Source organism: Bidens hawaiensis, unplaced genomic scaffold (assembly GCF_021521415.1).
Source record: "Bidens hawaiensis isolate Kalapana, Puna unplaced genomic scaffold, B.hawaiensis_p1.1 tig00031185_1, whole genome shotgun sequence".
NCBI classification, from domain to species: domain Eukaryota; kingdom Viridiplantae; phylum Streptophyta; class Magnoliopsida; order Asterales; family Asteraceae; genus Bidens; species Bidens hawaiensis.
Genome location: NW_027495250.1, coordinates 1 through 12277, shown reverse-complemented (window position 1 = coordinate 12277; position 12277 = coordinate 1). Strand labels below are relative to the sequence as shown.

Below are 12277 nucleotides of genomic sequence, written 5' to 3'. Positions count from 1 at the left end.
GGAGATTGTGATTTATTTGTTTCCTTAAATATTGTTGGTTGTTTTCCCATTTAAAAGGCATTGTAATCTCTTTGGTTGGATGAAAAAAGAAAATAATAAAAGAAAATTCTTATTGAGAGTTTCTCTCTAGTTATTTTTCGGTTGGCCGGAATTTAACGTCCGTCGAAGACGACTTGGTTGGCCAAGCGTCATCGCCGCTAGGGTTCTGCCTAGGTACTTGGTTTTCCGCTTATACGAATCCGTATCAAGTGGTATTCAGAGCTCAGGATTTTGGAGATGTCTGCACAAGGAGGAAATCGCCGCCAGCCACACCGTCGAACCGCCGCCAGAGGCAACGGTGAAGAGGGCCGCGACCCACGCGACATTGAAATTGAAAGGCTTCAACAACGGATTCGGGAATTAGAGATCAATCCTTTCAACAGGTATGAAAGACAGTATGAAGAAACACCCACTGGATCGGTTCTTGATGAATCCGATGACACCGAAACTGAAAATTTTTTTTATGACCAGCCACCGCCCACCCCACCTAACCGTCACCGCCGTAACCCCCCTCCACCACCACCTATCCCACAACAAACTGATCCATTACGTTCGTTGGGTCTTCGTACCGACCTACCAGAGTTTGAGGGTCGTCTACAACCCGATGAATTTTTAGATTGGTTGCAAACAGTTGAACGTGTATTTGATATTCGAGATGTTCCAGATCGCCTAAAGGTAAAGTTCGTTGCCCTGAAACTTAAGAAATCAGCCTCCTTATGGTGGGAACATGTAAACAAGACACGTTATCGGGCAGGGAAACATAGGGTTGAATCGTGGGACAAGATGAAAAAGTTATTAAAAGCGAAGTTCCTTCCAGTTACTTACAAAAAAGACTCCTATCTTGATTACCAGAATCTGAAACAGGGCTCTTTAACGGTCGAAGAACTTATTGGGGAGTTTGAACGTTTGCGTATGCGCTGCGGGGCAGAAGGAGACGAAGAACAGGTTATAGCTCGTTTTTTGGGTATTCTCAAACCGGAAATTGGAGATGTAGTTTCCCTACAGCAATATTATTCCTTTCATGACGTGTGTAAGTTGGCCTTACGGGTTGAAAAACAACTCGTTCATAAGAGCAAATATTTTCTTAAACAACCTGCTACAAACCCAAAACCCACACCCACACCCACATCACGACCCGGACCAGTAAAACCAGACCCAACACCACCTGCCACTTTGCAACCGGGGAGTTCAGGGTCTCTTCGCTGTTTCAAATGTCAAGGATTTGGTCACTTAAAGCGTGACTGCCCCAACAAACAACTAGTCGCTTTTGTGGATGACACGGAACCACATTATGACACGGATGGAGAGGAAGGGTCCAAAATACTTTACCCGGATAGGGGTGAACTTTTGGTATCTCGCAGGCTCTTAAACACGACCGTAGCGGATAATGAGGATGACACAAAGTGGCTACGTCACAACATTTTTCGCACAAATTGCACAGCAAAAGGGAAAGTTTGTACTGTAATTGTTGATGGTGGGTCTTGTGAAAACATGGTGGCTACTACCATGGTTGAGAAACTCGGGTTGCCAATGCATGCTCATCCAGAACCATACCAGTTAACGTGGTTGCGAAAAGGGAATTTGGTGAAAGTTAATCATAAATGTCTCGTCCAATTTTCCATCGGTAACAAATATGCCAATGAAATATGGTGCGAGGTAATTCCGATGGATGCTTGTCATTTGTTATTAGGACGGCCGTGGCTTTATGATCGACGTGTTAAACACGACGGTTTCCGCAACACTTATTCTTTCAAAAAAGATGGTTTAAACATTACATTGGCCCCTCTTAATCCACGAGATGACCCGACCACTACTGCCACATTGACCAAGGCTGATTTTGCAGGTCTTGCTAAGCTACCATCCGCCCCACCTGTTTTTGGTTTAGTTGTGCTCGAGGAGAACGAACCTGCGGGGGACATACCATCTGCAGTTTTGCCATTGCTTCGTGAATTTTCTGATATCTTTCCATCTGACATCCCTGCAGGCCTTCCTTTGGTACGTGAAATTCAACATTGCATTGATTTTGTACCCGGTGCTAGTATTCCTAATAAACCCGCGTATCGAATGAATCCAAAGGAATTTGCTGAACTCCATCGACAAGTGACCGAGCTACTTGAAAAAGGTCTTATCCGGGAAAGCATGAGCCCTTGTGCCGTACCCGCTTTGCTCGTCCCAAAACCAAACGGTACTTTCCGCATGTGCATCGATAGTAGAGCGGTAAATAAAATCACTATTAAGTACCGTTTTCCAATTCCACGCTTTGATGATCTTCTTGACCAGTTGCATGGGGCACAGATTTTTTCTAAGATTGATCTACGTAGTGGGTACCATCAGATTCGTCTGCGACCGGGTGACGAGTGGAAAACGGCTTTTAAGACTCGTGATGGGTTATATGAGTGGATGGTTATGCCTTTTGGTTTGTCAAACGCGCCTAGTACATTCATGCGTTTAATGAATCATATTTTTAAGGCATTCATTGGTCGTTTTATGGTGGTATATTTTGATGATATTTTGGTTTTTAGCAACAGTTTGGACGATCATCTTCACCACCTTAAGGAGGTTTTTAGCATTCTCCGAGAACAAAAGTTATATGCCAATGAAAACAAGTGTCATTTTCTTCAACACGAAGTAATTTTTTTGGGCTACTTAGTCTCGGGTACGGGTATTCACATGGACAACTCCAAGATTGATGCAATTACCACATGGCCGACCCCTACTTCATTACATGATGTGCGAAGTTTTCACGGACTCGCCTCTTTTTATCGCCGTTTCATACGGGATTTCAGTACCATCGTGGCTCCTATGACAGACTGTTTGAAAAGTAGCAAGTTTGTTTGGTCCCCCGCTTCTCAGACCGCATTCGACAAGTTAAAAAAAGCCGTAACCGAAGCGCCCGTTCTTGCTTTGCCTAACTTTAATCATGTTTTTCAGGTTGAATGTGACGCTTCCGGGCTTGGAATTGGTGGAGTTCTGAGCCAGTTGAATCGCCCTATCGCTTTTTTTAGTGAAAAGTTCAATGAGACGCGACGTCGATATTGTAACACCCCGACCAAAGGCGGATTATACATCGGGGCGCCACATATTGTTTCATTACTCGTGACACTATTGGGTGTCAATATTTAATAAATACATTCATTCGCGCACGCGCAAAGTAAACACAAGATAACATAAATCAACATATTATAAGGCAAAATATTAGAACAACAAATAACTTGTCTTGATACATTTTAATCTAGGTCCAAAATAAAGAAAACTTCCTATGTGTCCACAAGCTCCAAAACAGCTACTGCAAACCTGAACATGTGTTAAAATAAACGTCAAACACTTGCGTGTTGGTGAGAAATCAAGTTTAATACAATACATAGATAACAATAAATCTGCGCGCAACACGTGTATGTCTGGTGTTTAACAAGGGTGCAATCAGGTTGTGATCAAGCCTAATTAGATCATAGCTCATAGTTCAATCCGTGCTCCCAATTGAGCACAAAAACGAGAAAACATCTGTGCAAGTGTAAACAAAGAAAACTGTTGGTGCATGTTTTGTAACAGATGATCTTTCGTGTTTGTTAGAATTGAGAGCAACGGTCAAAGGGGAGACTGTTGGTGCATTTTGTGACCGTCGCTATGCAATTCTGATCAGCGGAACGCCACAGGCGAAGTTAGCACAACTTCGCTGAAACCCTACGAACAGTGACGGCAACTTCGCCTGATAAACAATAACTTCGCCTGAAGAACTGTTCGGCCAGAAACGCACAGAAACGTGCCAGAAACACCAAAACGCAGATCTCGAACCATAGCATAAGAGCCTAAGGCTCTGATACCACTTGTAAGTCCCCCCGGGGCGTCGGCGATCGATACGAGATCCGCACGAGGTCTAGGAGTGCGGAATCCTCCTAGACTCGTTTATGGTGTACAGACGAATAACACAAACACGTACACGATCAAATACACAAACAAATACTAGAACGGGATAAACAAATCTGCAGATTCATATATAAAATAATCACGTTACATACCGTAACAAAAACAGAAAAACACGACTGACCCGAGGTGAGCTCTACCTCGGGTCGTCTCACACGACTCTAGTCTCTTACTCTCTCTCAATAAACAAGCTGCTCAAACACACACTGATTTCTTGATTCCTTAAACTAAACAAGACACAACTATATATATAGACAAACATTCACGGGCCTGGGCTTCAGTAGGCGAAGTTGTGCTAACTTCGCCGTTGGCGAAGTTGTGATAACTTCGCCTAAGGCAGAAGTTGTTACAACTTCGCCGTTGGCGAAGTTGTTCTAACTTCGCCTAAGGCGAAGTTGTGCTAACTTCGCCTGTGGCGTTCCGCTGATCAGAATTGCATAGCGACGGTCACAAAATGCACCAACAAAAACCGTAAACGATAGGTCTCCCGTGTTCATCTAATGGATCCATGAAAACTTCGGAATAGGCCGAACAAAGCGGTTAATGATACACACATACAAATAAACAGCCAAGTAAACGTCCTCAACACATGGGATACTGCGCGACTAAAGTTCATAAACAAGTTTAAGACTCAAGTTTGTACGAACACATGAACATCCCAAAACATTAAAAATAAAAAGGGATTAGGTACGAGATTACTCACATGATAAACGATGCGGTGTAAGATAAAGCAAGAACCAACTTTAAACAAGCACAAGTTAACCTATAAATAAGATTATTGTTTTAATGAATTGATTTAAGTCTTGATTATAAGTTAGCATAATTAATAAGTAAATTATTATATATAATATATATATATATTACCGGAAAAGCAGGGCAGAACAGGGAGGAAGACGGAGGCAGAGAGGAAGACGGCAGAGAGAGCAAGGGGCAAGAGAACAGGAGAGATTAAGTGTTTTGTGTGTGTAGTGTTATGAAAATATTACTATTATTTATAGAGAAACCCTAGGAGACATGAATCCAGAAAAAGGGGGAAAAGATCTCAAGACAAACAGAACAAGACAAAACAAAAGATAACAAAAGATATCCAAAAGCAAGAGATATCAAAAAGCATAAGCAAACAAAAGCAAAAGATATGGAAAGATATGGCAGCTGCAGGGGGCAAAGGAAAAGCTGACAGGGAACAGTAAAAAGCATGGGCGGGTCAGATAAAGGTACTGGTCAAGCATGGAAAAAGCAGATCTCAAAAGATAATGTCAGTCACTTTTTCTGTCAACCAATGGGGTTGGTGCGCATGCTGCGCCAAAAGTGGCTTTTCAGACATAAAGCAGATTAGGTCAACAGCACAAAAGATAAGACAACACAAAAGCAAACGGCTAGATTAAACAGAAGGAAACTCAAAGGGTTTAGGCGCGAGAAGGCTCGAGCGCGAAGGCAGACACAGAAGGTCAAGAGAGCGCGAGCGCGAAGGCAGACAGAAACAACCTTAACGCGTCGCGGAAAGAACTACATTTCTAAGCGCGCCGCGGGAAGAATCACATTTCTTAGCGCGCCGCGGGAGGAACTAAAATTCCTAGCGCGCCGCGGGAAAAACTATAATTCTTCGCGCGTCGAGGGATGAACTACGATTCTTAGCGTGCTGCGAGAACTACAAATCCTTAGCGCGTCGCGGGGAAGAACTACCGTTCTTAGCGCGCTGCGAGAAGAATTACAATTCTTAGCGCGCTGCGAGAAGAGTTCGTCTCGCGTATCGCTAAAACAGGTGGTCTTCACGCAGGCTTCCTTGCAAGGGGGTCTGGCGCGTGGAGCTGCGCAGACAACCTTAGGCGGGAAGGAACAAAGGACAAGCAAAGAGTTAGAAGAAAAAGAGGGAAACAAGGCTTAAGGGCGGGACGGCGACAAGAGGGAAAAGAAGGCGGAAAGAGAGAAGGAGAGGGACGGGACGGCGGAAAGAAAGAGAGAGATAGAGGCGGGAAGGAAAATATATTATTATTATTAAAAATAAAGTATAAGTATAAATAAATATTAAATCATAAAAGAAAGAGATCGGGTCAGAGAAACGGGTACCTGGGTCGGGTCGGATCGGGGCAGATGTCACAGTCTCCCCTACTTTAAGAAATTTCGTCCCGAAATTTATCTCGAAGTAGGTTGCGCAGAGAACAGGTGCGGGTACTTGATCTTCATTTGATCTTCCCTTTCCATGTAAACTCGGCTCCGCGCTTGGACTCCCAGCGAACTTTCACGATAGGGATACGACTGCGCTTGGTTTGCTTAACCTCGCGATCCATAATCTCAACAGGCTTCTCAACGAAATGCATAGATTCATCAACTTGAACTTCATCAAGTGGAATGTGAAGGTTCTCGTCAGCTAAACACTTCTTGAGATTGGATACATGGAACGTTGGATGCACATTACTGAGCGGAGGGCGGCAGGTCAAGTCTGTAGGCAACTTTTCCCACACGCGCGAGAATCTTGAATGGACCAACATAACGAGGAGCAAGCTTACCTTTCTTCCCAAAGCGGACAACACCCTTCCAAGGCGACACTTTGAGGAGAACAAGATCACCAACTTGAAATTCGAGAGGCTTTCGCCTACGATCTGCGTAACTCTTCTGTCGGCTTCGGGCAGTCAGCAGATGATCACGGATCTTGGCGATTTTATCGGTTGTCTCTTGAACAAGTTCGGGTCCTGTGATTTGAGTTTCACCCACTTCGCTCCAACAAATCGGGGAGCGGCACTTACGACCGTAAAGTGCTTCAAATGGGGCCATACCGATACTGGAATGATAGCTGTTATTATAAGAGAACTCGATCAAAGGCAGGTGCGAATCCCAATTACCTCCAAAATCAAGAACACAAGATCGGAGCATATCTCAAGAGTCTGAATAGTTCGCTCAGACTGACCGTCAGTCTGGGGATGATATGCCGTACTCATGTCCAAGCGAGTTCCTAGCGCAGATTGGAGAGATTTCCAAAAGCGAGATATAAAACGGCCATCGCGATCGGATATGATGCTCAAAGGAGTACCATGGCGGCAGACAATTTCCTTGACATAAAGCTGCGCGAGTTGCTCAACACGGTAGTTTTCACGAATGGGCAGAAAGTGAGCAGACTTAGTCAAACGATCCACTATTACCCAAATGCTATCATGTTTGCTTGCTGTCAAAGGTAACTTGGTAATAAAGTCCATCGCTATACCTTCCCATTTCCACGTAGGAATTTCTGGTTGTTCGAGCAAACCAGATGGGCGTTGGTGTTCAGCTTTCACTTTAGAACAAGTCAGACATTTAGCTACGAACACAGCAATATCCTTTTTCATACCGGGCCACCAATAAGTAATGCGCAAATCCTTGTACATTTTATCAGCGCCGGGATGAATAGAATATCGAGATTTGTGCGCTTCACTCAGGATATCAGCGCGAAGATTCTCATCAAAGGGAATCCAGATGCGATTGAGATAGCAGAGAATTCCACTCAGATTAGGCACAAAATGCGCTTCCGCGCCACACGCTAACTCGGCACGAAGGTTACCATTACTGATGGATGCGCGCTGCGCGTCACGAATGCGCGATTCAAGGTTGCTTTGGATCGGCGCGAAGTGAAGCTGCGTGCGCGGCAAGATACAGTTAAGCTGGCAGGGTTTTCGGCTGAGCGCATCGGCTACCACATTAGCCTTACCAGGATGATACCGGATCTCACAATCGTAATCGCTGATGAGTTCGTTCCATCGGCGTTGCCTCATGTTAAGTTCCTTCTGATCAAAGATATGCTGAAGGCTTTTATGGTCGGTGTAAAGGATACACTTAGTACCATAAAGGTAGTGTCTCCAGATCTTTAAGGCAAAAACAACTGCACCAAGTTCGAGATCGTGAGTTGTATAATTCTTTTCATGAACCTTGAGTTGCCTTGATGCATAAGCGATAACCTTGCCTCGTTGCATAAGAACACAACCGAGACCTTGGTTGGAGGCATCGCAGTACACGACAAAATCATCATTACCCTCAGGTAGCGCAAGGACAGGAGCTTCACACAACAATCGCTTGAGCGATAGAAAGGCTTCTTCTTGCTTCGAGCCCCAAATATACGGTTTACCTTTGTGCGTTAGAGCTGTTAAAGGCAAAGCGATCTTCGAGAAGTTCGAAATGAAGCGCCGGTAATAACCAGCTAAGCCCAGAAAGGAACGGATCTCAGAAGGAGAGGATGGCGTAATCCAGTTCTTGATTGCTTCAATCTTGGATGGGTCGACATGAATACCCATCTTGTTTACAACATGACCAAGAAACTGTACTTCATCAGACCAGAATTCACACTTGGAAAGCTTAGCATAGAGTTGCTCAGCTCTAAGCTTTTGCAATACCAATCGGAGATGTTGCTCATGCTCGGCCTTGGTCTTAGAATACACCAGAACATCATCGATAAACACAATCACGAATTTATCCAAGAAAGGCCTACACACCCGATTCATTAGATCCATGAAAACGGCGGGTGCGTTGGTTAAACCGAAGGACATGACCAAGAATTCAAAATGGCCATAACGAGTTCGAAAAGCTGTCTTCGGAACATCTTCATCGCGGATGCGCAACTGGTGATAGCCAGAGCGGAGATCAATCTTCGAGAAACAAGAGGCACCTTGGAGTTGATCAAAGAGGTCGTCAATACGCGGTAAGGGATACCGGTTTTTAATTGTGAGTTTGTTCAACTCGCGGTAATCAATACACATGCGAAACGATCCATCTTTCTTTTTAACGAACAACACCGGAGCACCCCAGGGCGAAGAGCTAGGGCGAATGAATCCTTTAGCAGTCAACTCTTGAAGTTGGCTGGCCAATTCTTGCATCTCAGCGGGTGCAAGACGATAAGGAGATTTAGCCACGGGGGAAGCACCAGGGACAAGATCAATACGAAACTTGACTTCACGAGCGGGAGGGATACCAGGAAGATCATCAGGAAAAACTTCAGGGAAATCACGCGCAACAGGGATATCGCGAAGCTTCTTTTCTTCAGCAGGTTTAACCACATGGGCTAGAAATGCAATACACTTCTTCCGCATGAGTCTTTGGGCTTCGGCGCAAGACATAAGTTTAAGACCACTGGAGGGTTTTTCGCCGTAGATGTGAAGATCACCATTTTCTCGAGGAATGCGAATCAACTTCTTGGCGCAAATAACTTCGGCGCGATTATGCGAGAGCCAGTCCATACCAATGATAACATCAAAGCTTCCAAGAGGCATGGGGATGAGGTCAATCAGAAAATCGTTTTCGTTAAGATTAAGCGTACAATCTTTAATCACAGAGTTAATTAAAACAGTTTCACCGTTAGCCAATTCAACTGAAAAATCTTCTTTTAAATCGTTGCGCGGTCGCGCAAGCTTCTGCTCAAACGCGCGAGAAATAAAACTTCGATCGGCGCCAGTATCAAAAAGTACAGAAGCATAAATCCGTTAAGCAAAAATGTACCATTAACTACGTCATTATTCGCTTGCGCTTGGTGCGCGGTTATGTTAAAAGCTCGTCCGCGTGTCACTTGGTTCGAAATCTGGTTCACCGATTCGCTTGCGTGATTTGAACATGTAGCCTTGGGCACGCGTTCTGGAAATGACTGGGATCACCGCAGTTAAAGCACGATCTGGGTCGTGGGTTTTGGTAGGTTGGTTGTGGGTTCTGCGGGTAGACTGGTGGTGTCGGCGCAATTGGGTTGACGGGAGGGACTCTACAGTATTCGGCAGAGTGACCAACGCGGCCACATCGGTTACATTGTCGACACGGGGTTTGGGTTGGGTGGTGAAGTCTACAGGTTGGGCAAAAGGGTTGATTTCCTGTGTAAGGTTTCTTAAGTGGCGGGGCAGGGAGTGCGGGATTGGTTAAGGCATAGTTATGGACTACAGGAGGTGTTGGGTAGGCTGATAGAGGGTTAGGCGCGTAAACTGGAGGTTGGTAGATGGGTTGCTGGGCAATGGGCGGGTTGGTAAGCGCATAGGCCTTGCGCCTGCGCTTGAGGTTGTTACGGTTTGAGGTTCTGGTTTGGTTTCTGTTGGTTCAGGAACAGTCTTGGTGAGTTTGGTCTTTTCTGTTCCCCGCAGGAACAGGGTTCCTGCTCTGACATGGTTGTCGCTGAGCACAGCGGCCAACTCGATGGCGTCAGAGAGGGTTACTGGGTTTCTGGCCCATACAGAATCTTGAATTTCCATGGGGAGACCCCCAAGGAATTTCTCTATGCTCGGCGGGAAGGGGTAACAAGGTGAGGGACCAGTAAGCTTAGCTCGTGGAAGCGCGTCGCGTACTCGCGCGCTTCACCGCTGTATTGCTTAAGATTCCAAAATTCCTCCTCCAGGCGCTTAACTTCGTTGGGAGGGCAGAATTCTCGCGTCAGAATTTCCTTGAATTCCTCCCAGAGCATGTTGGAAGCAGTTTCTGCGCCACGCGCATGAGCTACTCCATTCCACCATGTAAGCGCTCTAGATTCCAGGACACTGGAAGCATACAGGGTTCGTCTGTCTGAGGGGCATTGGGTCGTGGAGGAAAGTGTTTTCTATTTTCTCAAGCCACTGGAGCATCACGGTGGCTCCTTCAAGACCTGTGAACTTTGGAGGGTTACCCGCGTTGAAGGATTTAATGTTATAACTGGAGGTATTATTTTGGCTCAAGGCTTGGGCTATCGCGGCGGCCATTTCCTGGGAACGTTGCTGTCTACGCATGCGCGAGGCTTCTCTTCTCTGAAATCGGCGAGATAGCGGAGGCATTCTATAAAAATTTTAATTTTAGTTAATATCTTGGTTTTAGCGCAAAGTTTTAATCTTATAAAGCTTGGTTTCACGGAGTCAGTTACAGTCAAAAGTTAAAGTAAAATAAATGACCCTAAATGCAGACTTAATAAAGGTAACAAATTCGAATCAAGAATCGACAATTCATGTATCACCATGACTTTCGAATTCCCAATTTAAAATATACGAGCAAACGAGTATTGGAGATTGACGATTCATGTATCACCATGACTTTTCAATCTTCAATATAAAATACACAAGAAAATGAGTATTGGAAGTTGACAATTCATGTATCACCATGACTTTTCAAGTCTCCAACCTCAGAACATAATCGTAAATGGGAATTAAAAATCAACTATTCATGTATCACCATGACTTTTCGGATTTTCAAACCCAACAAACGAATATGTAAGTAAAATCAATAAAATCGAAATTCAACAAAAATCGAAATATCGCGAAATAAAACATAAATCATATACTGCGCAAGCGCGAGCATATTCATAAATAACGAGTAATTAACAATAAGCGCGCGAACATGAGATTTCTCTCATGCGCGAGAAGGGACTCTTAGGTATTCTAGGCCGTTACGTCTAACCACCTATCCTAAAGTCAACGAGCTCTGATACCAATCTGTAACACCCCGACCAAAGGCGGATTATACATCGGGGCGCCACATATTGTTTCATTACTCGTGACACTATTGGGTGTCAATATTTAATAAATACATTCATTCGCGCACGCGCAAAGTAAACACAAGATAACATAAATCAACATATTATAAGGCAAAATATTAGAACAACAAATAACTTGTCTTGATACATTTTAATCTAGGTCCAAAATAAAGAAAACTTCCTATGTGTCCACAAGCTCCAAAACAGCTACTGCAAACCTGAACATGTGTTAAAATAAACGTCAAACACTTGCGTGTTGGTGAGAAATCAAGTTTAATACAATACATAGATAACAATAAATCTGCGCGCAACACGTGTATGTCTGGTGTTTAACAAGGGTGCAATCAGGTTGTGATCAAGCCTAATTAGATCATAGCTCATAGTTCAATCCGTGCTCCCAATTGAGCACAAAAACGAGAAAACATCTGTGCAAGTGTAAACAAAGAAAACCGTAAACGATAGGTCTCCCGTGTTCATCTAATGGATCCATGAAAACTTCGGAATAGGCCGAACAAAGCGGTTAATGATACACACATACAAATAAACAGCCAAGTAAACGTCCTCAACACATGGGATACTGCGCGACTAAAGTTCATAAACAAGTTTAAGACTCAAGTTTGTACGAACACATGAACATCCCAAAACATTAAAAATAAAAAGGGATTAGGTACGAGATTACTCACATGATAACGATGCGGTGTAAGATAAAGCAAGAACCAACTTTAAACAAGCACAAGTTAACCTATAAATAAGATTATTGTTTTAATGAATTGATTTAAGTCTTGATTATAAGTTAGCATAATTAATAAGTAAATTATTATATAATATATATATATATATTACCGGAAAAGCAGGGGCAGAACAGGGAGGAAGACGGAGGCAGAG

General features: G+C 44.0%; 1 protein-coding gene across 1 annotated transcript; it reads left to right on the top strand.

The window, feature by feature from the left end:
* Positions 1-276: 276 nt before the first annotated feature.
* Positions 277-3076, top strand: LOC143581801 (uncharacterized; the record flags this gene model as incomplete). The annotated part of the gene is made up of 1 exon (XM_077064497.1): positions 277-3076. A coding segment is annotated over exon 1 (2800 nt), but the record flags the coding sequence as incomplete, so codon positions are not given.
* Positions 3077-12277: the final 9201 nt, after the last annotated feature.